This window comes from Chenopodium album, chromosome 14 (assembly GCF_948465745.1).
Source record: "Chenopodium album chromosome 14, dcCheAlbu1.1, whole genome shotgun sequence".
Lineage (NCBI taxonomy): Eukaryota > Viridiplantae > Streptophyta > Magnoliopsida > Caryophyllales > Amaranthaceae > Chenopodium > Chenopodium album.
The window spans coordinates 49,667,903-49,693,793 of record NC_137847.1 but is presented as its reverse complement, the minus strand read 5'-3'; the positions used below and the strand labels follow the sequence as shown (position 1 = coordinate 49,693,793).

The 25,891-nt window shown below is 33.6% G+C and overlaps 2 protein-coding genes across 2 annotated transcripts; both read right to left on the bottom strand.

The window, feature by feature from the left end:
• Nucleotides 1-10,654: 10,654 nt before the first annotated feature.
• LOC145577424 (uncharacterized) lies at nt 10,655-12,822 on the bottom strand. Its single transcript, XM_081634849.1, has 2 exons — nt 11,547-12,822; nt 10,655-11,121 (listed from the first exon to the last, which is right to left on the bottom strand). The coding sequence occupies exons 1-2, from the start codon at nt 12,784-12,786 to the stop codon at nt 11,069-11,071; spliced, it is 1,293 nt and encodes a 430-aa protein (XP_081490975.1). The 5' UTR covers nt 12,787-12,822; the 3' UTR covers nt 10,655-11,068.
• Nucleotides 12,823-16,220: 3,398 nt separating this feature from the next.
• On the bottom strand, nt 16,221-23,876 carry LOC145577423 (protein STRUBBELIG-RECEPTOR FAMILY 3-like). Its single transcript, XM_081634848.1, has 17 exons — nt 23,372-23,876; nt 22,446-22,601; nt 22,176-22,305; nt 22,001-22,072; nt 21,821-21,886; nt 21,632-21,700; nt 21,450-21,521; nt 21,286-21,357; nt 21,131-21,196; nt 20,992-21,057; nt 19,543-19,931; nt 19,075-19,436; nt 18,091-18,362; nt 17,849-17,987; nt 17,350-17,468; nt 17,081-17,237; nt 16,221-16,653 (listed from the first exon to the last, which is right to left on the bottom strand). Exons 2-17 carry the CDS (start codon nt 22,552-22,554, stop codon nt 16,579-16,581), a joined length of 2,235 nt encoding a protein of 744 aa, XP_081490974.1. The 5' UTR covers nt 22,555-22,601; nt 23,372-23,876; the 3' UTR covers nt 16,221-16,578.
• Nucleotides 23,877-25,891: the final 2,015 nt, after the last annotated feature.

Here is a 25,891-nt window from a genome sequence, read left to right as displayed (position 1 = left end):
CTCTGCTCTACTGAATATTAATAATGCACTTGTTTTTCCTTGTTGACTGCTCTACTGAAATATGATGTTCTATGCTCAAAAGTTTACAAGAACAGGGTTTTACTCTTACATGTCGGTAGACATGCAATGTGGCAAGCAATTATGAGGTTTACTTTGTCAAAACTATTGAGGTTCCCGATTCAGTTTTATACGGGCAACTTGGTTCAGTGATGTAGGATTTACTTTGTTTTTTTGCAAACTGTTACTCGGTGAGGCCAGTTTCGCAAAAAACTTGTTTTATATTTTTTTTTATTTTGGTTATTAGAGAATTGAAAGTTGTTTGGAGGGTAGTTCCTAGAAAAATGCATATAATTGAAGGGTTGGAGATTTTAAGTGTTATGATAAATGAATTTTATATTCGTGTTACTGCATGACATCTATTATACAACGTAAAAAAAAAATAATACAAAGTGAAATGTTATTAGTGTTTTTAAAAAAAGTGTAATATTAGTAGTAGTCCCTTGTAAAAAAAAAAAAAAAAAGAAATAGAGAGATGGTAGTTATTGATTTTTTTTAAGGTAGTAGGGATGGGTTGTTTTTTTTTTTTTGAAAAAATTTTAAAAAAAGAAAAAAAAATAATAAAAAAAAAAATTTAAAAAATTAAAAAAAAATCTAAATGCATGAGAACTCAGGATTGGGAGTTTGGAGCATTCTCGTGAAAACGTCTCTTAAATTATATATAAGATTTAAATTTTCGCTTATTTTGTGCAGTTATTATTGATTCTTTTATTTTATGATTTTGATTAATATTCAATGTAATACAATTGTTTATTTTAATAAATTTGTATTTATTAATCAATTTGTGTGTGTGTGTGTTTTTTTTTGTTAAACTGTACATCGTACAGGAGCTAAACTAGTTATTATTACGAATCTAACAAAACCCCACTTTATACAGTATACTTTTTTTGTATAGATTATCATATATTTAAGTTAAAAGTCTGGTCAAATTTAACATGTAGAATAGATCAGATTAGATTAAATCAGACTAAACCAAACCAGATCAAATCAGATTAGATAAATTCAGCTAAATACAAATAAGGTAAACCAAAAAAGGCGCCTCAGTGTAAATGTAATGCATCCCCTAAGCCAACCCTACCGTATTATTCACTCGTTTATACGATTTGACTTTTTAAATTTTAGACACAACTACACAACACACAACTGGACAAAAGTAGGAACATGGGGAAAATAAAGTCACGTGACATTACATGTGATACTACACTACCGATAAATCTTTAATTTTAATTTCACAATGCTGTCATTTTGTGTATTCTGTTTCTAATCTCTAAATCTTCAACCTTTTCATTTTGATTTCCAACCAAAGAAGAAAAAAAAAAAAACAAGAAGAAGGTATGGCAATAGTAGAGGTAGTAGCGTCGGTAATGTTTGAAGCCGTACTGCAAAAGTTGGCATCGAAAGGAGTGAGCAAGTTCGTAGAGCTGGTTTACAAAGGAAAGAAAACAAAATATAGAAACATAATTAAAGATTGGGACTTGACTTATGATTTGGAGGATCTTTTGGATGACTTTACTTCTTATGAAGAAGCTCTTAGTCGCAACTCCAAAATGATTCGAGATGATGATGCTGATGATAATAACAAGAAATGTGGCTGTGGATTTCTTCCATCATCCTTCCACTATATGGTTTGTTCAGCTATTGTTTCTTACATCAATATCGTTGCATTTCATTTTTTATTAACTAACGGTATTATGAGTGTTTAGTAAAATAACTGTTGCTTAATCGTTACCCATAAAAATGAGAACAAAGTCCAAAAAAAAAAAAAGAAACATACAAAAATTTTAACCCGTTAGCTTACAAACAAGCCCGGCCCGTTTAATAGGCGGGTATGGACATATTGTCAAGCCCGCATAAAAGGGCTATGGTTTGCTAGATTAAGCCCGTTGGGCAACATATAAACTTTAAGCCCGACCCGTTTCCCGCCTAAACCCGTAAATGATCACCTGAGAAAACCACTAATCCCTTGGTGTGTATATATATAAGAACTAGGAACTAATCTAGACCCTTAAATTATGTTCATTGGACGACTCACATGTTTTCCGTGTCATTAATGACATTTTTTTAATATTTTAACTTTATAAAGTAAATTTCATTTTAATTTCTCAAAAGTAAATGAAAATTTAGTAAAAAAAAATAAAATCAGTTTTAAAGTAAATAAAATTGCAAAAGTTAAAAAATCTGAAAAAAAAAGTTTGAAAACAACGAAATTACGAGAATTCCATTAATGAGAGCGAGTGCAATGTGAGCCATTAGATGGAGTGCGATCAATGGCTGAGATTAGTTCCTAGTTCCTATTATTTACCTTGGTTCTCACATGATCTCAATTATATATATATATATATATATATATATATATATATATATATATATATATATATATATATATATATATATATATATATATATATATATATATATATATATATATATATATATATATATATATATAAAATTTTCTCTAAAATTAATTTCTCCTAATAATAATTCAAGATTTCATTTTCAAATATCAAAATTTAACATTTAAAAATTCATTTACAAAATTTCAAACTATTTTATTTCAGTCAGATTTTTTCACCAATTTTTAAATTTTATATTATAATTATTATATTCATTTTAATAATGGTCATGTGTATTTTTCAGAATGATCTTATTTAATAATGTTCTTTACTCGAAAATATAATGTTCTTTATATTTGTTTGTAATATACAAAATATTATATTTTTAGTACTATATTTTTTTCCATATGTTCATTATTATTATTATTATTATTATTATTATTATTATTACTAAAACACATACACGCTTAACAATAAAACACGTGAACAAGTACTTTAAAAAATATAAGCGATAAAAGAAAATAACACAATTAAAAAACAAATATAATACCTAAAAGTATACATAGTATAAAGGAACGAACATGAGTATTGAGAACATTTTATTCAAGTAAAAGAACATACTTTGTATTATTAAGGAAAATTTGTCAGAAAAAACCTATTATAACACTCTTTTTATCTGGAAAAACCTTTTAAAATTTTTTTGGCCAAAAGACACCAATTTCAAATTTTTTTTTGTTGAAGACAACCAAAACCTCTAATTAACCTAATTAGCCCCTGATTACCCCTACTTGACCTGCCCCCGGCCAATTGACATCACCGGAGGGTATACTAATTTAATTTTTTATAAAGCTAATACTTCTTCAATTTTATTTTAATTTTTTTTTTTTTACAAAGTCTTTAATTTTATTATTATATCTCTCTCCTTATATCATTATATGGTCATAACTACTACCTTACTTTTTCTTAAAAAAAAAAACTATCACCCTACTTTTTGTCTATAAATTTCAACTCCCTAATGAACCTCACTCACATATGGAGTTGTAGATTCAGTTTTTAAAACTATGTACTGATAAAGTGATGTACTTGTGAAAAAAAAAAAAAAAAAAGTAGGGAGTGGTTTTATGTACTGGCCTTCTCGGGGTAGTTGTTAACTATGTTTATTATTGTTATAGTGGAAATGATTTATGTGAATTGTCATCATGCAATTAGTCAATATAGATGGTTAATGACTCTTTGATCAATTAGTTGCATTGTTGACCAGCTATTACCTATTAGACCATCTCCAATGGTGAGACTCAAGTTTGAGTATTAAAATGAGTTGTTTTTTACCTCCAATGATGAGACCATACTCACTTCTCAATTTAGCAACTCATGTAAAATTTAATTTTTCAATAGTGAGACTCTCTAAAATATACAATTGTCACTTTCAATTTATGACCCATCAATTATTGTAAGATTTAAAAATAATATTAAAAAAGTAAAACTTAAATAAATTACAAAATATATTTGAATATTGACAAGGGGTCCACACTTTTTGTCAAATGAAACTCAAAGTTGAGTATCTAAACTTTTTAGAGTTGCTAAGTTTAGATACCAACTTGTTTGTTTAAGAGCTTTGAACCAAGAATTATCAAGTACGGGGTAATACTAATAGTGTTTGTTTGGAAATGAGCTTTGAACGAAAAATAATTTTTACTTTTTTTTTTTTTTTTAATTTACCAAATTAAGAAAAAAATAAAAGCCATATTTGGGATATTTTGAGCAATTACCATTATAGCATCCCTCCGTGTTTTAATAAGTGTTACAGTTTGACTTTTTTCACTATTTAAATAATGGTTTTGACTTGATTAATTTACTAATATATAAAAAAGAAATGTAAATATATAATACATTGTTGGAATCGTTATAATATATACTTTTATATTATAAAATTTTCTATGATTTTATTAACACATAATTTGTTAAATTAAGGGTTAAAGTCGTGTCTGGAGGGAGTAGCAATGATGCCGTAAAATTGTACAAGTCGCTCATATTGTTTTAAAAACTTAATCAATCAGGTTGGCAACGTTTTGGCGCGTGGCTGTGGAGCTGCCCAGCAATTAAAATGCTTTGGTCGAGACTTTTTATCAAGGATTGATGAGATAAGCAACCGCTTGAAACAAATTCACACCTGAGCTGAAACTACTGGTCTCATTTTCAAAATCATGCAGCAACCGACATACACATTAGAAGAGAATCGAAGAAAGATGCCAGAAACCACATCTTTGAAAAGCGAGCTTCCAGTTTACGGAAGGAAAAAAAGGATAGAAGATATCATATGTCGTTTGTTAGAAGATAAGCCAAGTTACAAGAATTACGTCGTGATCCCAGTGGTTGGAATGGGAGGTATTGGTAAGACAACTCTTGCTCAGTATGTTTACAATGATGAGCAGGTGAAGGATCACTTTGATTTGAAGGCATGGGTTTGCGTTTCTGATGTGTTTGATGTAAAACGTGTTACAAAAGATATTATTAACTCGGCTATCTCGAGCAATTTTGACTGTAGCAACCTGAATGAAGCACAACAGAAATTGCAGGAAGTGGTAAAAGGCAAAAAAATCTTAATTGTTCTTGATGATGTTTGGAGTAAGGAATATGTGGATTGGAACCAGCTACAAACACCTTTTCTTGATGCAGCACGAGGAAGCAGAGTTATAGTTACAACCAGAAATGAGGACACTGCGGCCATGGTAATGAGCAATCATATTCCCAACACCATCATCTATATAGAGCGTTTGTCAGATGAGAATTGTTGGTGTATATTTCAGCAGCATCTTAATATGTATTCTGACCTTGCTGAGAGGCGGGAAGATATTGTCCGGAAATGTGATGGATTACCTTTGGCTGCGAAAACTCTCGGAGGTCTCCTACGAATGACAACGCAAGGTCAGTGCCAAAGGATATTAGATAGCAGTATTTGGAGCGAGAAGTGTACTGTGGAGTTTTACCTGCTCTGAGGCTGAGTTATTATCATCTGCCATCTCATCTGAAGTGTTTATTTGCTTATTGTGCTGTACTTCCTAAAGATTACCAATTTCAGAAGTTGGAGATCATCCAATTGTGGATGGCTCAAGGATTTCTATCAGACACAAATAATGGAAGAATGGAAGATATAGGCCACGACTATTTCAATGATCTGTTATCGAGGTCATTATTTGAAAAGAGTCCATGTGATGAAGAAAAGTTCATTATGCATGACCTCATCCATGATGTGGCTCGATATGCTGCAGGTAACCTTTGTCATGTAATGGATGGCACGGATAAACAGATGGATCTCAAAAGAACTCGCCATTTATGTATCACTAAGCGTGTAGAAACCTTGGAAAATCAACTCATGGCTTCTCAGTTGCGTACTTTACTATACAAAAAAGGCTGGAATATTAACTTTCCAAATTTCTTGCAAGAAAATTGTTACATTCGTGCTCTATTCATAACTTCATATGGAATTAGAGTTTTTCCAGAATGTATTGGTGATCTAAAACACTTGCGCTACCTTAGACTCGAATTCAGAAGAATAAAAGTGTTGCCATCATCGATCAGAAATCTTTGGAATCTCCAAACACTATACTTGAAAGGTTGTTACAACCTTGAGAAGGTTCCATGCATCGGATCGCTGGGGAAACTTCGCCACTTATACATTTGTAATACCTCTTTAAACGAGGTGTTGCTTGGAATCGAGAAATTAACAAGCATGCAAACTGTGGATAAATTCTTACACTTCCATCAAAAAGTGTGTTTTAGAAAGGTACATGGGCTCGACATTCCCAAGTTGGTTGGGAGATCCTTCTTACAATAACATGGTTTACATAAGATTGGAGGAGTGTGAAAAATGTTAGAAATTTGAAAACAATATCTAATGGCAACACCCTTTCCAACCTCACTCTTCTTCATGTTAGAAATTTATCAATCGAAGATTGCCCAAAATTCCATCACTTTCCAGAAGGTGGTTTATGCACAAGTCTGAGGTGGCTTTCAATCGTTAGAGCAAACATAGACAAACCAATAAAAGAGTGGGGGATTTAACCTTCTTACTTCTCTTCATTCTCTTACACTTGAAAATGTCGGCAGCTGTGTTGATACACTAGAGTTCGTTGATTAGCTATTCTGACTTCCCCTCTTCTTTAAAGGTATTAGTGATAGTGGGTTTCCAAAATTTAAAAGCATTATATTGTTTCCCTCTTCCTAACCTGTGCACAATCTATGTACACTGTTGCCCCAAATTCGAATCCTTTGGCGACAGTAGTCTTCCATCACACATTATATCCGTTTCTATTAGAGAGTGTGATACAATAGAGCAACATTTAATAAGTGATCCCTATGGCCTTATATCTACAGAGAATGGAAGGTACTCGCTGCCTCTGTCTGGAAGTCAGCCAAGCTCTGCCCATTCATGTAACTTTAATATATACTTTTTATATGTTTACATGAGCTTACATCTTAATATATCTCACATCTTGATACACTAGGATAACAATCCCTTCAATCTCAATGGAATTTTTAGAGCATGTTAATTCTCTAGACAAGAACTTTAGTACATCCTTTGTGCCTACTTTTATGTTGCATTCTCAAATAGACTAGTATAAAGAGTTCGAGAAAAGTGGAGGAACATTATAACGATGTTGCATTTGTTTTCTATTCCTACATAATGCAAATAATAATGGTGGGAGGGAGAACTTGATAAATCAACTAGCTGTACATGTTTACATATCTTTCACCACATACTTTAGTTTAACTTTTAAGTTTCACCTATTTCACAATTTTAGAGCCCACATAAATTTGTTAATAGGTGTTACTTGTTAATAGGTGTTACTAAAAAGAATACTCCTTTTTTTTTTTTTTTACCCATTTGATATTTCACGGTCTTTAAGACGCGTGTTAAAACATATATATCTCCATTTCTATAAGTGTAATAATTAAAAAATTATATCTTAATAAAATATACATTAGACAAATCCAACAAGATCCCATATTACAATATTATTTCTTATAGATTAATAGGAATTATGGTCAAAGTTATTAAAAGTTGACCCAAATATTAGTTGCGAGTTAGTGACATTATTATGCTTAATTACTTACGAAATATTAAATAAAATGTACTCCGACTTCTATTAGTGATGTTAAGTGAATATATAATGGAGTAACTAGCCTTTTGACCCGTTCGATGCACGGGTTGTTACTTGGATAAATTACCTTCAAATAAAGGTATACTTTTCATAAGTTGAAACTTTTGATATAGTATACGAAATAATTGTTTCATTGCTAAAACTTTAAAACAAAAAAACAAACAAATAAATAAATAAATAAATGGTTAGAGTAGAACTTTGAAAGAAGATGAAGGATTAGGTATATATATATATATATGAAGATTGTGGAATATGAAATGACGTATTAGTTTAAGTTATATTTTAAGTGTAGGAGATGAAAAAACAATTTTGATTATAATTCATATGTTTTATGTAATATGTACTAATTATGGTGGAAATTAAACCCTTCATTTTCTTTCTTGAATTTCCAAGTTATAGAATGCATAAAGAGTTGAACAAAAAAATTAAGGGAGGTGACATGTGGCATATGGGTTAATGAGTGACTTGTGATGACATGTGTCATGTGAAAAATATGTGGTTTGTGTTTTTAAATTCTAATAACTAAGTATAGAAGATGTGATTTGATCTCCACTTTCTCTGTTGAATTTGCTAACTTTTAGCACAATTGGAGAGTAAAAGAAAAGGGGAGATGCATCATTATTATGATGCTGGTTTTGTTGCAAGAGGGAGTATTTGTTCAACAAACTAGCATAAAATATATAACCTCCCTTTTATATTATTTGTAACGACTAGACATTTTTCTTATCTACTTTATGTCAAATTGTTGCAAATAATATGAAATGGAAGGTACCACGTAATTTTCATGAGATGTAGTTGACTTTTAAAATTGGAAAAATCTTTGTCTATAATTTATGGATCGGAATACTACCTACAAATTTGTATAATAATTATTATATGTTGGATCATTTACACAATTAATGTGCAATGTTCTGGTATTAGGTACATCCCCTTCAATTGCAACTGTCTGCTCCATCATAGTGTCAAGACTCAAGAAGCCAATTAGCTAAAACGCAGAAATAACGTCTGCCTTGTGGTAAAATATTTCATTATTTTGGTCTTAATCAATGGCCCAAATTGTGTTATATTTTACTTCTTGTTATTAGTTGAACTTTGGGCGTATTTTTTGTGGCTTGCTTTCTTGCAAAAATGTAGGCATCAAGTGCAGTAAGAAGAGAGAAGAAAAACACACACAAAAAGTGAGGGTTTTGAGAGAAGGTGATTTTCAGGACAACATTCAAAGATTTGTCGGTCGCTGGAAATTCCTCCGTTGGATGGTTCTCAAATTTTGAAATCTTATTCCTGACATCAACGAATTCTTTTTGGACGGTAGGATCAACTTTTTAAGCTTTGGTTTGGTCGAAATCGTCTCCGGACAGAAGTACTATTTTGGGTGATTTCTACTCCGATCCTTTTGTTCTCTATTTTCATCTGTTATTGTTAGGTGTATGTTGGCAAGTTTTTAAACCTTATGTAGACTAAAATGGGTTTATTTTATCCTCATTTATTAATAAGAGAAGATTAAGGGTGGACTCCTCAAGTGGTTCCGTGGTTTTTTACTCTTCACAATGAAGAGGTTTTTCCACGTATAACATTCTCGTGTTGATTTAATTATTTTACTCATTGTTTGTGCTTTGTTGTTGCTGTCCATTACCTGGTTTAATTGGTGAATTGATCTTGGTGAATTAGTTTGCGTTGATTGGTTAGAGTATTTAATTGACTGTTTTGATTGTGTGACATTGTGGGTGTCGTTGCGACCTCCTTTCGATTCCTACATGTCTTATTGTCTTGTATTTAACTAAAATGTGTTGACCAATTTAGGAGGTTTTTGGTATTGGTTTTTTGTAGGAGTGGAAACGCAATGCAAGCAAGTTACAGTTTTCCATTAGAATGTGTTTGGTTAATAAGTAAAGTAACAAAAGCCATAGGTGGTAAAATGTAGGGAAACAATTCACGAGTTATGTTAATCACAGTTTTTGAGGTTCTAAATATGTTAATTTTGAGGTTCTAAATACATGGGTTGTATTGTTAGTTTATGCCTAAAACGCTTACTAGTGTATAGGATCAACGAGTTATGGATTTTTCTAAGTTGGTACATAAAACTCGGTTAGTATAATGAAACTGTATTTGAGGGTCACATACTCTGTAACTCACATGGAAAACTTCAGTAAATGTTGTTAATAAAGGGTCCCCAAATAATTTCTTTATTGCTTGCTTTTACGGAGTAGTCTGCAAACTTTTTGTCAGTTTCCTAGACTCTATCATCTAATCATCTTCTTTTGCTTGAGCATATTAAACATATCCTTCCAAATCTACAATAATACTTTCTGGTGCTAAAAATTTAAAAAGCAAAACTCACCATACAAAATTTTACTGTACTAGTTGATCTATCAAAAATGTTGTAGCTGTCTGTTAAGCAGTTTTCTGAGCATTTTGATTAAATGCTTAGGGCATAGCATTGGCCAGATGAATGCATGCAGTCATCAGGGCAAATTCAGGGACAAATCAGGACATGTTAGACTCAGTCATGCATTCAGAAATGCAGGCGCGCCAAAGGCCAATCCTATAGGGGTAAAAACACCAGAAGCAGAAGTTCCCGGAGGTGAGGTTCATGTTTCAGAGGCATGATCGTTGCAAAGCTTGTCGATGTTGTGGCAAAGAAATGAATTATATTAGCTTTGCTTCAGTTAGGAAGTTTGCCCTTTTCTCTAGTTATTGTTTAGAAATTTTTACTTCGGATCGTAGTGATTTTGATGGTACTATTGAACATGTACTGAATGACTAGAACATTGTGTAGGCAAGAAGAATTTAACATTAGTCAGCCAAAGCTGATTACATACGAAGTATAGAGATTGATCATTGGACGAGCTCTATGATTCAGGATGATTAAACATTGATCAAGAGAGAATCCAGTATGCGAAATAGGTTGGGAGTTTTGGGAGCTGGGAGCAACAGGATGGACATTAACATCCATGCTAGACGTCGAAGCAAAAAAGTAAATCAGAAGCCTAATAAAGGAACCTTGTGTACAAGTTATACAAGAAGTAGCAGAAACAATGGTACCATTGTCCCGTTCATTAAACATACGGCATAGCACCATACTGCCATAAAATATACATTGTGTTCTTACAGAAAGGACTACATAACATAGAACAGATTGTAAGAGCACATACAAGCCAAAACGTTCAATCAACAAAATCACAAGTACATAGCATTTCCAATTCCAAGTAATAACATCCCAATTACAATCCATGTGTCTTTAGCAGAATTGCGAGAAAGGATAAGAGTACTAAACCTGTGTTGCCATCGCTCCAAAACTGATTTCTATGTGGTGCAAGCTATACTTCGTGTAGTTATTTGGTCAAATCAGACAATCGGACATTCAATCTTGCAGAAGAACGAACCGTTGTACTAGTTTTTTTTAAGTTTTTTCCAAACAAGGAGGAATCAAGAAGATTCGATAGCAAAGTGGAAGATCGAAAAGGAATGATTAAATAATCGAATGACCATGTGGTTCGAAAACTGCATCTTTGACTAACATTTTCGCTCTTTAGACAAGTATGGGTTCTTCATGGAAAACTCAACGCCTAATAAAACACAAAGTACACACTACATAACAAAATTAATGCAAAAACACCAAAAAAAAAAAAAAAAAAAAAGTGTACAACTATTCAATGTAATCATAAATTTTATATCTACCAAAGTACAAACATACTAATATCAATCCAATGTCATATAACTCAAGATCTAAATAGCATTTGCACATCATCATCATCTTACATCATACATAAAACTATAGGATATGATCATATGAAATCTACCCAAAAGCAAAAAATGAATCTAAAAATTTTCCCGTAACATACAATTTATACCCAAAATTCAACAGTGTAACATTTTACTACTAACAAAATATCATCAGAAATTACCATAATAGACATAATAATAATACACATTATAAATGAAACAATACAAAATAAAACTACCAAATTAAATTTGTTAAATAAATGTTAACCTCTTATTGATAATAAAGATGGAATGGCAGCCAAATTAGGTGTTCCATTACTATTCTTAACACTCCCATCACCACCACCACCACCAGGCTCCCTACTACGATCATACCGAGTCGTAGTCGGTTTCGCAAACGCCCTTATTGGGCTAGCAAAAGCCCACCCCCAACTCCGACTCCGCCCATGAACAAGCGGCCCAGCTGGTGTCACCGTTGGCCCATTGGGCCGTCCATCCCCAGCCCCCCAATACGACGAAGACGACGACGTTGTTGACGATGAAGAGGAAGTAATAATAAGTCCGCCGAATAAACCACCGCACCGGACTTTCTCCCTGACGGTATCCCCGGCGGCGCGTGAGGTTGAGTGTCGGTGTTTACTCCCTTCTCGATGCGACTCCACGCGCCGGAGCGTGCAATCGCCAAACCCAGTCGAAATCCTCTCGAAAAAATCCCCAGAAAAACTCCTACTACCACACCCTACAGATCTAGATCTAGACACTTTTCTCCCAAACGACGCCGTATTACTCGCTCCTCCGCTACTATTCGGACTGTCATCCTTCTCATCCACCACCACCGCCGCCGTTGACGTCATTTCCGGCGTCACCGCCGCCGCTGATGTCACCTCTGTCGTCACCGCCGCCGTATTTTCCGGCGGTGCGGTGGTTGTAGACGAAGGAGTGACTATTGTAGTCGGTTTTTTGTGGTGGGTGTTTGAGATGTGTAAAAAAGACCAAAAACCCCTTCGTCTGGGGCTGAAATCTTCTAGAAAGCGAGTGGATCGAGGGGTAGCAGATGATTTACTTCTCTTGAGCACAGAATTACTAGTCGAGTAAGAAGAAGACTGGACATCATCTTTCTTCTTTTTCTTTGGAGTGAGTATAAAAGGTATGCGGGGCCTACTAGTAGTAGTAGAATGATCTTTTTGAAAATTATTATTATTATTATTATTATTATGACGATGTTGATTATAATGATGGTGATTGCGACTGTTTGAAGCGGTGGGGATGGAGATGGAGAGAGAGGTGGTTGTGGCTGTGGTTGCGGCGGAGGAAGGGAGGTCAGATCTGAAAGAAGGGGAGGAAGAAGAGGAGGAGTTAATGAGGAAGGAGGAGGAGGAAGTGGAGACGAGTTTACCGAGTTTGTCTTGGAGGCAAAACGCGCAGATCCCACCGCCGGGGGAGGTGGTGCGGTAAGGGTGGTCAGTGCATTGCATTCCGTCGCTGCACATGTCGTCGTCAACCGCCATTTTTGGTGGTTGAGTAGAGATAATGGATGTATATTAATGAAGGAATGAATGAATGAATGAAGGGTGATTGAGAGGAGAGAGAAAGAGAGTGAGAGAATGAGTAGGAAAATGAAAGAGCATTCAAGGGAGGAAAGAAAGGGGACGATGTCAAGTGGTGGAGAGAGAGAGGAGTGAGACTGTTTGACGAGTCAATGTGGAGTGTTTAACAACTGCATTACATGGCGCGTTGGTGTTATTGATTAGGGAATAATTAAGCATCTAGTCTTAATCGCTTCGTAAAATAGAATTAACGTTGTAATATTTAAAGAACAGGAGATGAGATATTATTGGAAAAATAGATTTATTTAGGGTTTGTTCTCTCTTTAGCTTAATTTCAATTCAACTTCCAATCAGTTCGGTTGTTAATTTCTTCTCTCATAAAATATTTATTTAAACTCTACTTAATTTAGTTTAATTCAGTTTAGTAAATCACACATAGGCCTTTACTCTGTCTTTTTTTATATAATTTGTAACAATTAGACATAATCTGTTTATATTTTACAACAAATTATTGTGAATGATTTGGAGTGAAATTCAAACCTGAGTAATTTTTATATGTATTTAACTGATTTTAAGCCTTTAGAGCGTACTTTGTCATACTTTTGTGTTTTTACTTGACTCAAATTGTTCGAGTAAGTACTTCTTTTTAGGCATGGTTTGGTAGTTAGAGATAAAAAATCACTATGTGTAAAAAGAAATAAAAGAGTTTATTCAATTCCATGAGATAGATTTGTAGGACGAACCATATACTTAAAAATGTTAATACTATCTGTTTATACCTCTAAATAATAAAACGGAGTATGAGGTATTTTATTATATTACCCTCGATTATATATCATTATTACATTCCTTTCAAAAAAAAAAAAAAAAAATCATTATTACATGGCCTCTTAAAATCACCACCAAACGCTTTTGCTAAACTTTATTTGTATAGATAATATGACAATGATGCATGTGGCATTGGTGGTACTCGTAAATCATATGCTTGGATTTTGGATGAGTAAGTACAGTGGTTACCTTGTAAGTTGTAAACGATTAAGATGGATCAAATTAAGTTATTAAGATGGATTGAGCCAAAATAAGAAAGAAGAGATACAAATTTGAGGACATGTAAATGTAAATGTAAAACTAGACTTGTTCTATTTTTTCCTTTACAATATCGTAAGTTCATAACTATTATATACATCATTCAATCGTTGTTTACCAAAGAATGTCATACACTACCTCCGTTTCATATTATTTGCAACGATTTGACGTAAAGCGTGAGTAGAAAGTGTCTAATCGTTGCAAATAAAAAAAAAAAAAATTGTATATATGTTAGATGAAAGGGTATTCGAAGATTATTGCTCATAGGTTATTTTTTATTTATTTATTGAAATAATGATTATTGCTCCGTTAAGATAACCTTTGATGCGATTTACATCTATGTGTATATATAAAATTCCAATTGTTTTGATATGACCTTAATAAGAAGTTTAGAACTTCGAATCAAAATGTCAAAAACTCAAAACATCTTCTAAGTATTTAGACGTGAGGCCCTTGCCCTCCCCTACCCTTCCCTTCCCTTTTACTTTTAAGTGTTTAAAAAAACCGAAAAGACTAAGGGCATGTTCACATTTACTCAATTTCAGTTTAGTTCAGCTCCAATCAGTTCAGTTCAGCTCCTAATTTTCCTCTCTCATAAAATATTCATTTCAGCTCAATTCAGTTTAGTTTAGTTCAGTTCAGCTCCAATCAGTTCAGTTCAGTTCAGCTCTAATCAATACAGTAAATATAAACCGGGTCTAAGGTCTATTTAAGATCATTCTCTTGTCCTATTTGTTTTTTTTTAAAAAAAAAAAAAAAAAAGAACAATAATATTTGTCTAACTATTTTTAATTTTTTTTTATAAAAAATGAACTTGACCTCAACCAGCAAGTCGGCAACCTTAAACGGCTATACCAAATTACCAATACGGCGGTGGAGAAGTAAATGAAGCAAAGGTAGTGTTGCGGTAGCAATAAATGAGGAGTTGATTAAAAAAAAAAGAAGGTGAGTTTAAGTTAAGTCTAAGAAAAGAGAAAACTGAAGCCCACATGCAAAGTGGAAGAGAGTGAAGCGCGTGTATCTCAAATGTGGGCCTTTTTAGTTTGTCATTTAGTTAGACTTGACTATTCATTATCTTTTCCAATTATTATTATAGTTCCCAACTAGGGAGTTATCCATTTTGTTTTGGTGTTTGAGTTGTAGATTGTGTTTGATTGATACCTTTTGACATGAAAAAGGTTTTTCTTTTCTTCATCTTTTTTTTGACATGGAAAAAGTTTAGTCATGCAATATCAACATCTCCTAACAAAAGCATAATCTTATACAAGTAGTAGTAAAGTTCAAACACTAAGGGTATGATTAGATCACATGATTGGGTCTTACTCGTATTTTAAAATTTTGATTTAATCTATATTTGATTAAAATGAATGTTATTTGTCCAACAATTCTTAAATGATTAAATGAAATATCAATAAATTTCATATTTATTTGTACTTTTCACATGTGGATATTTAGTTTTATGATATAATCTAATTTTACCATTTGTGAAATAAGATCACTAAAAAAGTTGAACTAAAATGATGTAGCTAAAATATATACGTAATAGAACAAAAAACTAATACTTGGGCAAGATACATGCCTAAATATATAAATGAATGATCTCCTTGCAAGTTTTGTTTATGTAAATATCCAAAATCAAATCTTTAAGAGTTCGTTTGGCATTGCTGTGGTTTTCTGTTTTTTGGTTTTTTGTTGTATAAAAATATATGATATATATCACATAATGAATAAAAAATTATTTAAACTTATTAAAATTATAATAATTTTGAAAACTGACAACAAAAAAGTGGAAACACCTTTTTCTTGTTTCCTGTTTTTGGGTTTTAGTTTTTTAAAAAATAGAAAACTAAAAACAAAAAATGATGCCAAACAAGCCCTAAATTTATCAATTAATTTTTTAATTGTAAACAATATAACACAAATTTTGTGTTGCAACACAACTTTTCTCATTTTTTTTGTTCATTATTTTATAACACATTAAAGGTCTCTTCTCATTTATTGAACTCTTTACGAGAGAAGAAAACTGAACTGAACTGATCTCAATTGAACTGAAATTAAGCTGAAGAGAACAGACCCTAACTTGGTGCTCTTAATAAACCAAACTTGTGGTTATATGTAAAAGTCAAACTGCCATGTTTAAGCTAAAAAGGAGAGGGTTACTTTGTTGAGAAATCTAGAAGTACACTTTTGAATTGAGCATTATTGGAGAAGTTTCATACAATTGCAAGCATTAAAAAAACTTGGTAACTTTATGTAGCCAACACCAACCAGTTGAACAAGTAGGATTAACAATCCTTGATAAATTGAACTTTCGTCCAATAATTGAATTTAATCAGCATAAAAAAATGACAATAATATTACACCACACCTCTAGAAAAGAGGAGACCATACCCTTAAAAATACAACATACACTCCTAGAATGCCCATCAGTGTAATGAGCAAACACCAGCAAAACTACCTGAACTACCCGAAAATTCCCTAACTTCTAGATCCCCTATGTAGTAAGCCTTGGTCATTACAAACTAATAATGATCACATGTTAGCTTATGTTACATTGCTAGCTCACTTTGCAAGCTAAGAAATTTTCTTCCCTTGAACAAGATTCACCAACATTGAATTGATTGGCATGGCTCAGATAATTCGAAATTTGCATCCAATATCTTAAGGTCAAGACTCTCTTTGAATCATGTTTAAGAGGTCCTGCACTATTTCTGACATAGGAGGCCTGAATTCTGGTTCGGCCTGAAACAAAATTAACGATGTATGAGGTGTGATATTTGCAGTTTGTAAACATATGGAGGCTTTTAAGCTAAACTTATCATGTTCTTTGTGTCATGATCCTGTTCATGACTTCAGACAGACATACATGAGTGGCCAATTTGAGTAAATTGGTTGGGTTTCGGTTTGGTATTGTGGTTCAGATTTGGTTTACGCTCAAAACAAATATAAAAGTGTGCAAAACATGATATAATTATGTGTTATGAATTTATGATTGAAGGAGCAAAACGGGACAAATTCTAGTTGTTGGTTTGTGTTATTGTGTAGGCCTATTGAGTCAAGTTTGCATTATTCGCAGTAACGTTACACCAGGGATCCATTTGAATAATCAGATCACTTTAAAGAGTGTCAAACAAAAAGATATATAGGTGGAGCATGAGTGAAGACTGACCTGAACACAGAGGGAAATAATATCTGCAAAACGGGATAACGATTTAGAGGGATACGATCCATTCAGTGAAGGATCTACCATCTTTGATAACGCATCTATGTCATGCAGCTGAGGAATTGCCCACCTTACAAGAAATTGCTCTCCTCGAGGTCGTGCACTACAACATTACAAATACATCAATGAGCTCGTGTATGGCATAAAAAGTTCTTTCACGAGAAAAAAGCAATAAGAAATTTGAAACATGGAAATCTTGTGTGTCAGAATCTAACCTGTCGTATGATTTTCTGCCAGTAAGAAGCTCTAGCATGACTACCCCGAAGCTGAAAACATCACTTTGTTGAGTATATGTTCCTAGCTCCAGTTCTGGAGCACCATATCCACCAGAAACCTGCAAGAAATGACATCATAGTAAGCAGCCGATACACTGGTGTCTGATTCATATGGAACGCATGAAACCTACAACAGATTATTGGAGTATAGCTGTAAACAATGCAAGTATATGCTGCTCTTCTTTATTAACAATTGAGACTTGAGAGAGATCAGTTATGAAAGAAATAGTACATGAAGACATGTAGTATGCCCGAGTATGCAAGTAAATGATCACCTATTAACGTCATATTCTAATTTCATAGCTATACACAAGTGGTACACTACAAACAATCATACAGAAAAGGACATAGTGACATCCTAATATTTGGTCGGATTATTTATCATGATGTAATAGCCATTCTTACACCGTAAACAAAGATACACTGGAATAGGAATTACCTGAGCTGTATAAGTATCTGATAGCAGAGACCCTAGGCCACAGTCTGAGATTAGAGGCTCAAAGTTATCATCAAGAAGAATATTGGCGGATTTGAAGTTCATATGTACAACAGGGGGTTGACAATCCTCATGTAAATATCTTCAAAGCAAACAAAAGAGCAAAATTAATTTTTCTGATGTAGGTAAACAAAGCCTGGACAGAAACATGTGAAATAACATTAAAGATAGTATGTCAAGCTTACTCGAGGGCTTTTGCAGCTCCAAGTGCAATTCTGATACGTGCATTCCACGAAAGTTTATTATGGATCTCATCATCAAGATGCAGTGCCTCATACAATGTAGCATTGTTGCAGTATTCATTGATGATCAGTCTTTGCCCGTGCTCAGCACAGTATCCAACAAGATTGACAATTCTTTCATAATGAATATTAGAGATAATAGAAATTAGCTGAGCAAATTCGTCTTCAGTCTGCTGGCTGTAAGAGTCATTGTTGAATTTCTTCACTGCAAAGACCTACAAATGTACAGGCAAAGGAAGTTAGGCTCAACTCTACCAGGAAAGTGAATGGATCTTTGAGATGGGGGAAAAAAGGCTCAGCAAAGCATAGCTCTATGCAGATATAGATGCAACAAGAAAAGAGAAGATAATCCTGAAATTTGTTAATCTGGCAAAATACTAACACAAAGACACACTAAGGTGTAACATAAAACCCGCACACATAAACACACAAAAATTAGGGAGTGTGCTTTGATGCTTTCTATACAGCTATAATTTAAGCAATGCTAATCCGGCCGAGAGAAAGGTTTCGGGGTTGAATGATGGGTGTCAGAGGATGTAGAGTGGGGAAAGATACCCAAAAAAAGAAACCATATTATATGACGCATTTACTAATATTCCATTCTAGAGTCTGATATGAGAACACAAAGGAGTTCATGGGCCATGGCTCTTGAATCTTTGTTTGATCACAGTAAAAAGACAGCATTCTATGGAAAGGATTTAAATACTACTCTCCACAATCTATACGAGTAGTTAAAAAATGATTAAGTTTGTCTACTGTCAAATCAACAAAGAAGTTTACCAGAAAAAGACTAAAATGAATGCAACACAAGAAACATGCACACAGGACTAGTATCGCAAGCATAGATATACACTAAAAACGAAATGACTTTTCAGAATGCACAAAACTACTCAAGACAAAAAGGCAGTTCAGCATCCCAAATCTCACCTTTCCATCAGGAAGTTCAGCCCTGTAAACACTGCCTATGATGCCTTCACCAATAAGATTATCTTCAGAAAAGCTATTGGTGTATTGTTGAAGTGAAGCAATAGTGAAAGACTTCACAGAGCTTGGAAAGGTGGATTTCTGTGGTTTAGTCACAAATGTAGGCATTATTGGTTTCAAAATGATGTTCTCGTTAGAATAGTGTCGAGGAGGTGGCACTGGTTGTGCTGAAAAAGAACTGGCAGTAGTCCCTGTCATGTCTATGGAATGAGCATCTTTACTCATGGCAACTTCTTTTACATCTTTCACCTGATTTTGGTCTACATCCCTCACGTTTGGGGTCTTAAAAGGTATCTCTTGGAATGCTGGACAAACAAGGGATAGATGATCATGTTAGAATGGTTCAAAAGGAGGCCGAAAAAGTCACCACTCATTCTCTCAAAACAAAACAAAAATCCAAGCATGGCTCACCTTTAGCAGCTTGATTATGTTTTTGAGGTAAAGACTCATTATATTTAGGTTTTTCTCCTTTCCCTTCATATACAGGTTTTACATTCCCCTTGGTAAATTCATCACCTGTTTGCCTTCGCTTGCACCACTTTGCAACACCAAACCAAACTCCAAGCACAATAGCTAAAAGAAGCAACACAGCAATAGCAGCACTAACTATTGGCTTTATGTACTTTGTCGAATTTGAGGAATTTGATGTTCTGGGAGCTGATGGGCTATCTTCTGGCTGCTTGCGTGTTTGTTGAGAAGAAGGCTGTCCAGGTAAAGATGCATTTGTTGCAGGCGCTAAAGTTGGGGATCCTGCTGGAGGTGGAGGAAGAACACTGGTATTGAAAGGGTTTCCAGTGCTTCTGCAAAACCAAAAAGAAGCTTAGCTTTGTGCCAGGAATGACTACAGACAGTAAGACACGCATATGCTAAGCAGCTGCTTGTAAACTTTTGAGCAGTAAATTCAGAAAGTCACTGCAGAGAGATTAATACAAAACTACAATGTGTTCTTTGAGCAACTAAATCATGTAAATGAAAAAAATACTCGTATAAAGTAACGTTGTTGTTCCCGTTTACAATTATGCATGTCATCTGACCATCAGTATGGTCGGATAGTTATAAGCATCAAAATCTTTTGTTCTAATTTTTAACTAGTATATTCATAATCAAATCCTATCTTTCATGATCCACCATATGACATGTACATCAGTACATCATTAAAAAGTGAATAAAACATGAAACATATGGCAAATCAACCCCATGATTTGGATATCAATACAATCAAGTAAAAAATAGGGAGAACCGGACAAAGAACAGCTAATCCTATGTCCCGAAACATTTAGGATATATTTCAGATGCCGGATATCTGAATTGGAATATCCAATCTCTAAAATTTCGACCAGATATCAGATCTAAAATCTGATTTCAGATCTTTCATATCAGAACTACTTGAAATTGAATTGGATTCAGCTCTTTTGAATTCTCAAGTAGTTCTGCAATTTTTCCTCAGCCCTACATCAGTGCCACAGAGGAATTCCTTTAAATCTTTTCTGTAGTACCGGAGTATAATTTTTTTTTTTTCCCGGTATTATGTATTTCATGCAAGGGAGTAAGAAACCAAAAAAGTGAAAAACCATATTAATCTAAAACATCACCGATATCACGTAAAAGAGCATAAAAAATTATTTGACCACCACCAGGCACCAGCTGTTTGATTGAACAAAACTAACGGCCTACTGTATATCTCTTTTGCTACATTATCATGCAACTCATACTTAGGCTCTCCCTATGAGGAAAGTGAATTCAGCTCATCACAAAGAAAGGTGCTTAATGTAACCCTACATTATCAACTTCATAGCAGAAAAATTTTGGTATAGTATTTGGAATCAATTCAACAAACTATCTAATCTTCAGAGACCTCACCTGAAATTTGGAATAGTTAACAATCTGGGAGGTATAGGGCCGGAGAATTGGTTGTTCTCTACATCTCTGTATGATAGGCAGAAATTAGAGAAAATCACTATATATTAAATTATACAAAGAAAAAACTTTTATGACTTACAAGTCAGTTAAGGGAAGGTTTTGTATAACATCGAGGAGTCCTGTGAGCTCATTATTCTGCAAATGGCTGCAATTGATGGAAGGTGGCGGCTAGGTGAGTGCTTGAGTCAAGATAAGAAAGCAATTAAGAAAGATTTTAATGAAATAAACACTCACAGTGTTGTAAGGGAAGACAGATTCCCCATTGATGGTGGCAAAGTACCACTAATGTTGTTCTCAGAGAGATCCCTACACCAAATGAAATAACATACACATAAATACGCTAAAACACGGTAACATAAATGTAAAAGAAAACTTGCAGATACAGTGCAATTTATTACAAGTTTATTAAACCCGAAAGTTGCTGAAAGCTATCAGGTAGTCCCCCAGTCAAATTATTCTTGTTTAGCGACCTGAAGAGTGAAGACGATAGCAAACCCTTTAGAAGAAGCTCAAACATAAACTGCTCTATAGACTTCTTAAGTATGATGATTTGGAAACAAAATGATCAAGTGAAGCTTACAGGTCTGTCAACTGACTTAATATAGACAAGTCAGGAATGCCTCCGGTAAGCTGATTATCAGAAAGGAACCTGATACAGTAGATAAATTCATAAACATTCCAACAATTTTAGCAAATAGCAAGTAACAATACACTGCTCGTAATATATACTAATAATAGCAAAACAGCCACAAAAGAATATAAAACATACAAGGTCTTCATTGTTGGAGGCAAATTGGCAGGAATGGTACCTCCAATGTGATTGCCACTGAGGTTTCTGATGATATAGATATAAGTACTAGGATTAGTAAACCATACGTCGAAGTATTCAATCGTTCTTCGTGAACGATAATTCAATACATAAATCAAACATGTCACCAAAGAAACTCACATAGATATAATTGCAGAAAATGAGTCCAAACTAGTACCCAATTCTCCTCCAAGACCAGCATTGTTTAGTGATCTGCCAAAACACAAAAGCAATATTGACTTAAAATCTTAGAGAATATTTTATACTAGTATTATAATTTCAACCAAATTATATATGATCAAATAATAAGACTCACATTCCAGTAATGTTTGAATTGACACAAAGTACACCTTGCCAAGCTTCCTCACAAGGATCTCCACCAAGTGGAATCCATCCAGGTAATGAAGGACTTCCCAATGCAGCATATAAACTATTTATTGCAAAAACTGATAAAACAGCAAAAATCCAAATATAAATAAATAAATAAATATATAAATAAAAATGTATTACCAATTGCGTTGAAAAATTTCAGGTGCCTATCAACAATAATTCAAAATCACAAAAAAAATAAAATTAATTACTTTACCATCACGGGGATCAGTATATCCATCACAAAACGACACCGTTAAGGTCATCATCAGGCAGACTACTACTGTCCACTGCTGATGGGCCAAATTCAAATTCATGCACCCCATTTTTCTCTCTCTAGGTTTCTTTCTCTTTCCAAATTTTTGAGTAATTTCTGCAATGGAGAATCCAAAGGACAGTTAATAAAAAACATGACATCAAATTCAAAGAATCGACAGTAATTAAAGATTGCATCTTTGAACATTCAAAAAAGCAAGTATCTTAAAGCAAAGAAAAAAGGTAAAGTTAGCAATACCCAGTTTCAAATTACTAAAAAAGTGAAGGGAAAAGGAGAAGATTGAATCTTTTGGGAGCTTAGATGAGTACCCGGAATCAAAATCTTGTTAATTTACTAAAAAAGAAGTAAAATATGAGAAATTTGTGGCAAAGATTGAATCTTTGTGAACAAAAATGAATACCCAGTATCAAAATTCTATTAAATTAAGTACAAGTGAAGAAAAAAACAGAGATTTTGTAGCAAAGATGGAATATTTGTGACTTTGTGAGCTTACCTGAATATCCAATCAAAATCATGTTAAATTAACTAAAAAGAAAAGAAAAAATAAGAGAAATTTGCAGAAAATATTGAATCTATGTGAACTATGATGAACACCAAGCATAAAAAAAACCTATAAAAATAACTAAAAGAAAAAAGAGAGAGATAGATTTTGCAGCAAAGGTTGAATCTTTGAGAGCATTGATGAACACCCAAAATCAAATTCCTGCTAATATAACAAAAATTGAAGAAAAAACAGAGATTTGTAGCAAAAAGATTGAATCCTTGAGAGAATTGATGAACACCCATTATCAAATTTCTGCTAAATTAACTACAATTAAAGGGAAAACAGAAAATTGTAGCAAAGATAGAAGCTTTGAGCAACTTACAGGAATAAACTCTCTGGAATTTCAACACCAAATCAGCAATAACAGAGTTCTTGGAGTTAAGAACACAAATTATTGAATTCATAAAATCAAATCAATGACAAAAAGGTGAAAGAAAAAGGCAGAAAATCTGAAGAGACTGAGAAAAAAAGTTGTAGTTTAAACACGCTCCCTCTTTTTCTGATTCTCCCACACTTCCCACCTCTGCTTGTCTTTGTAAGCTAGTTGAGACTACAAACGGCTAGGAAGATTTATTAATTATTGTTATTAAAATGGTTGAAAGTACCTAATTGTTTATTAGTATTTGTTGGGAGACGAAAGAATGTATCGTGTAGGATATGTATCAAACGTATAATTTGACTTAAAAAATTAGGTTTTCATGAAAGATGGTACTTGTATCGCAAATGATTTGTAAATTGGGAAGGTTTATGTAACAATAAATGCATATTGCCGTTGTAGCTTTGTTATTTTATGGCAATTTAAATACAAAGTATCCTAATTCTTCTAAGGGTCCAAAGTAAGATGTGGAGTAGTTTATTTTAATAAGGCATGTTAGTTATCAATCTTGCTTTGTAGAGATTGTAAGAGCTCATCTTACTACTCTTAAGTCTTTAAGGTCACAAGTTCAAGCTTACATATATACTGATTTAACCGGTATCTTTGTCGAAATATAAATTGTTACTTCGTATGAGGAGATGAGTAATCACAACTAAATATGGTAAGGAAGTATTAGTTATTGGCTTTTGGGATCTCGGATTTAGCGGATAATAAGGAAGTATTGGTTTTTAGCTTTTGAATCACAACCAATTTTCACGGTATCCAAGAGTATGGAGAATTTTGTGAATTCTTCTAAATTAAGTATAATAAGAGACACTCTAATAGGGAAAAAAATATATAAATAAAAACCTTACACAAAGAATTCAGTTGTGCAAAGTTATTTTCTTTTTCAGTCCATGTATCATACAATATCTTATTATCACTAATGCTATATTTGAATAAAGAGACGTGGAGGAAGGGAAAAGAAGAAAAATGAAAGGATATACATCATCCCTTATTTGGATATCTAATGTAAGGAAGGAAGAGGAGGGAATTGGAGGGATTCATTTTTCTTCCACTTTTAATAAATCAAATCCCTCCACGCCTCCACTGTTGGAGAGATTTTGAAGGAGAAAGGTTTCCTTCTCCTTCCCTCACCTCCCTTTCCCTTCCCTCTTTTTCCCTTCCTCTCCCTTTCCTTTCACTATTGTTATCCAAACATAGTGTAAATGTCATACTTCAAGAATCTATCCGTATAAAAAAATTTCCTACTTTAATAATAGTCTCTCAAAGTAGGAGTATAAGACAAATATATACGGAGTAATACATAATGTCATAATATACGTGTATAATGAACCTCATATATAAAATAAAGAAACTATGTCACTCCTACTCTAAGAGACTATATTCATATTAAATGCATGTAGGCATGTAGCCTTACTAGGTAAGGTTTTCAATCACCACTTACATTTCAATGCTAGCTCAAGGTTCTCAAACATAAAAGTTCCTATCTTTCAACTAAGTTGTAACAACTTATATTCATTTTTATTGTATGTAACTCAATTATGTTACACTTCATACCAAATTAATTGCTTAGAGAGAACAAAATGAAACAACATACACACTCTAGTCAAATGGTATTCGAGGATAAGTGGGTAAGATGGGAATTTTCAGTGATTGTTGTTAACAAAGGGTCCTCAAATTATTACTTTATTGCATGGCTTACTTTAGTCTCCAAAGTTTTTGTCAGCTTCCATGATCGATTACTAGACAATAGCCCTACAAGTTGGACCACGTACATTATAGATTTTAGCTCAATTGTTTTAAGTGTTGGCCTATTTGCACAATTTACGTTCTCATTGAAGTAATCCGATAAGGATGTCTAGTAAATGGTAACTCCCTCTATTTGTCCAAATGTAACATGCTAACATTTAACCCTTTCCTACAATTGTAACTCTGTATTTAACAGATTCATTATAGATTATCAGATTAACTCCTTTGTCTTACAGGGAGTTTGGAAAGGTAAAGAAAAAGTAGGAGATGCAGCAGGTCCTTCTGTACCTAAGATTGCTAGTTGGAAGCCACCTAAGCAAGGTTTCCTGAAGCTGAATACAGATGGTGCCTGGGTTTCTACAGAGTTGGGTGGAGGAGGTGGTGTTTTCAGATCAGCAACTGGTGAATGGCATTTTGGATACTCCAGTAAGTATAATGCTCCAAATGCACTTGGTGCAGAGCTTTATGCCTTGAGGGAGGGACTGAATTATGCTAGAGCTATGCCACTCAAATTTCTTGAAGTTGAATCTGATGCAGAGAGACTCATAACTCTTCTCAACAAGGAGGGTGATCATATGAACAATGAGCTGGCTGCTGTTCTTATTGATGTTGCTCGCCTTCTGAACAACAGGGAAATGACCATCATCTTCAACACTATTCCAAGGGAGCTTAATTGTGTTGCTCATTATCTAGCAAAGTATGCAATGGATATGA

What these genes read in the sequence shown, in the direction of transcription:
- LOC145577424 (XM_081634849.1), bottom strand. Translation starts at nt 12,786, where the DNA reads ATGGCGGTTGACGACGACATGTGCAGCGACGGAATGCAATGCACTGAC. An exon ending in ATCTTTATTATCAATAAGAG is followed by an intron (nt 11,122 to 11,546) that starts GTTAACATTTAT and finishes GTGTTTTATTAG; the next exon opens with GCGTTGAGTTTTCCATGAAG.
- LOC145577423 (XM_081634848.1), bottom strand. Translation starts at nt 22,554, where the DNA reads ATGGGGTGCATGAATTTGAATTTGGCCCATCAGCAGTGGACAGTAGTA. An exon ending in ATATACTGATCCCCGTGATG is followed by an intron (nt 22,306 to 22,445) that starts GTAAAGTAATTA and finishes CTGTTTTATCAG; the next exon opens with TTTTTGCAATAAATAGTTTA. An exon ending in TTAACTATTCCAAATTTCAG is followed by an intron (nt 19,932 to 20,991) that starts GTGAGGTCTCTG and finishes TTGGTTTTGCAG; the next exon opens with AAGCACTGGAAACCCTTTCA.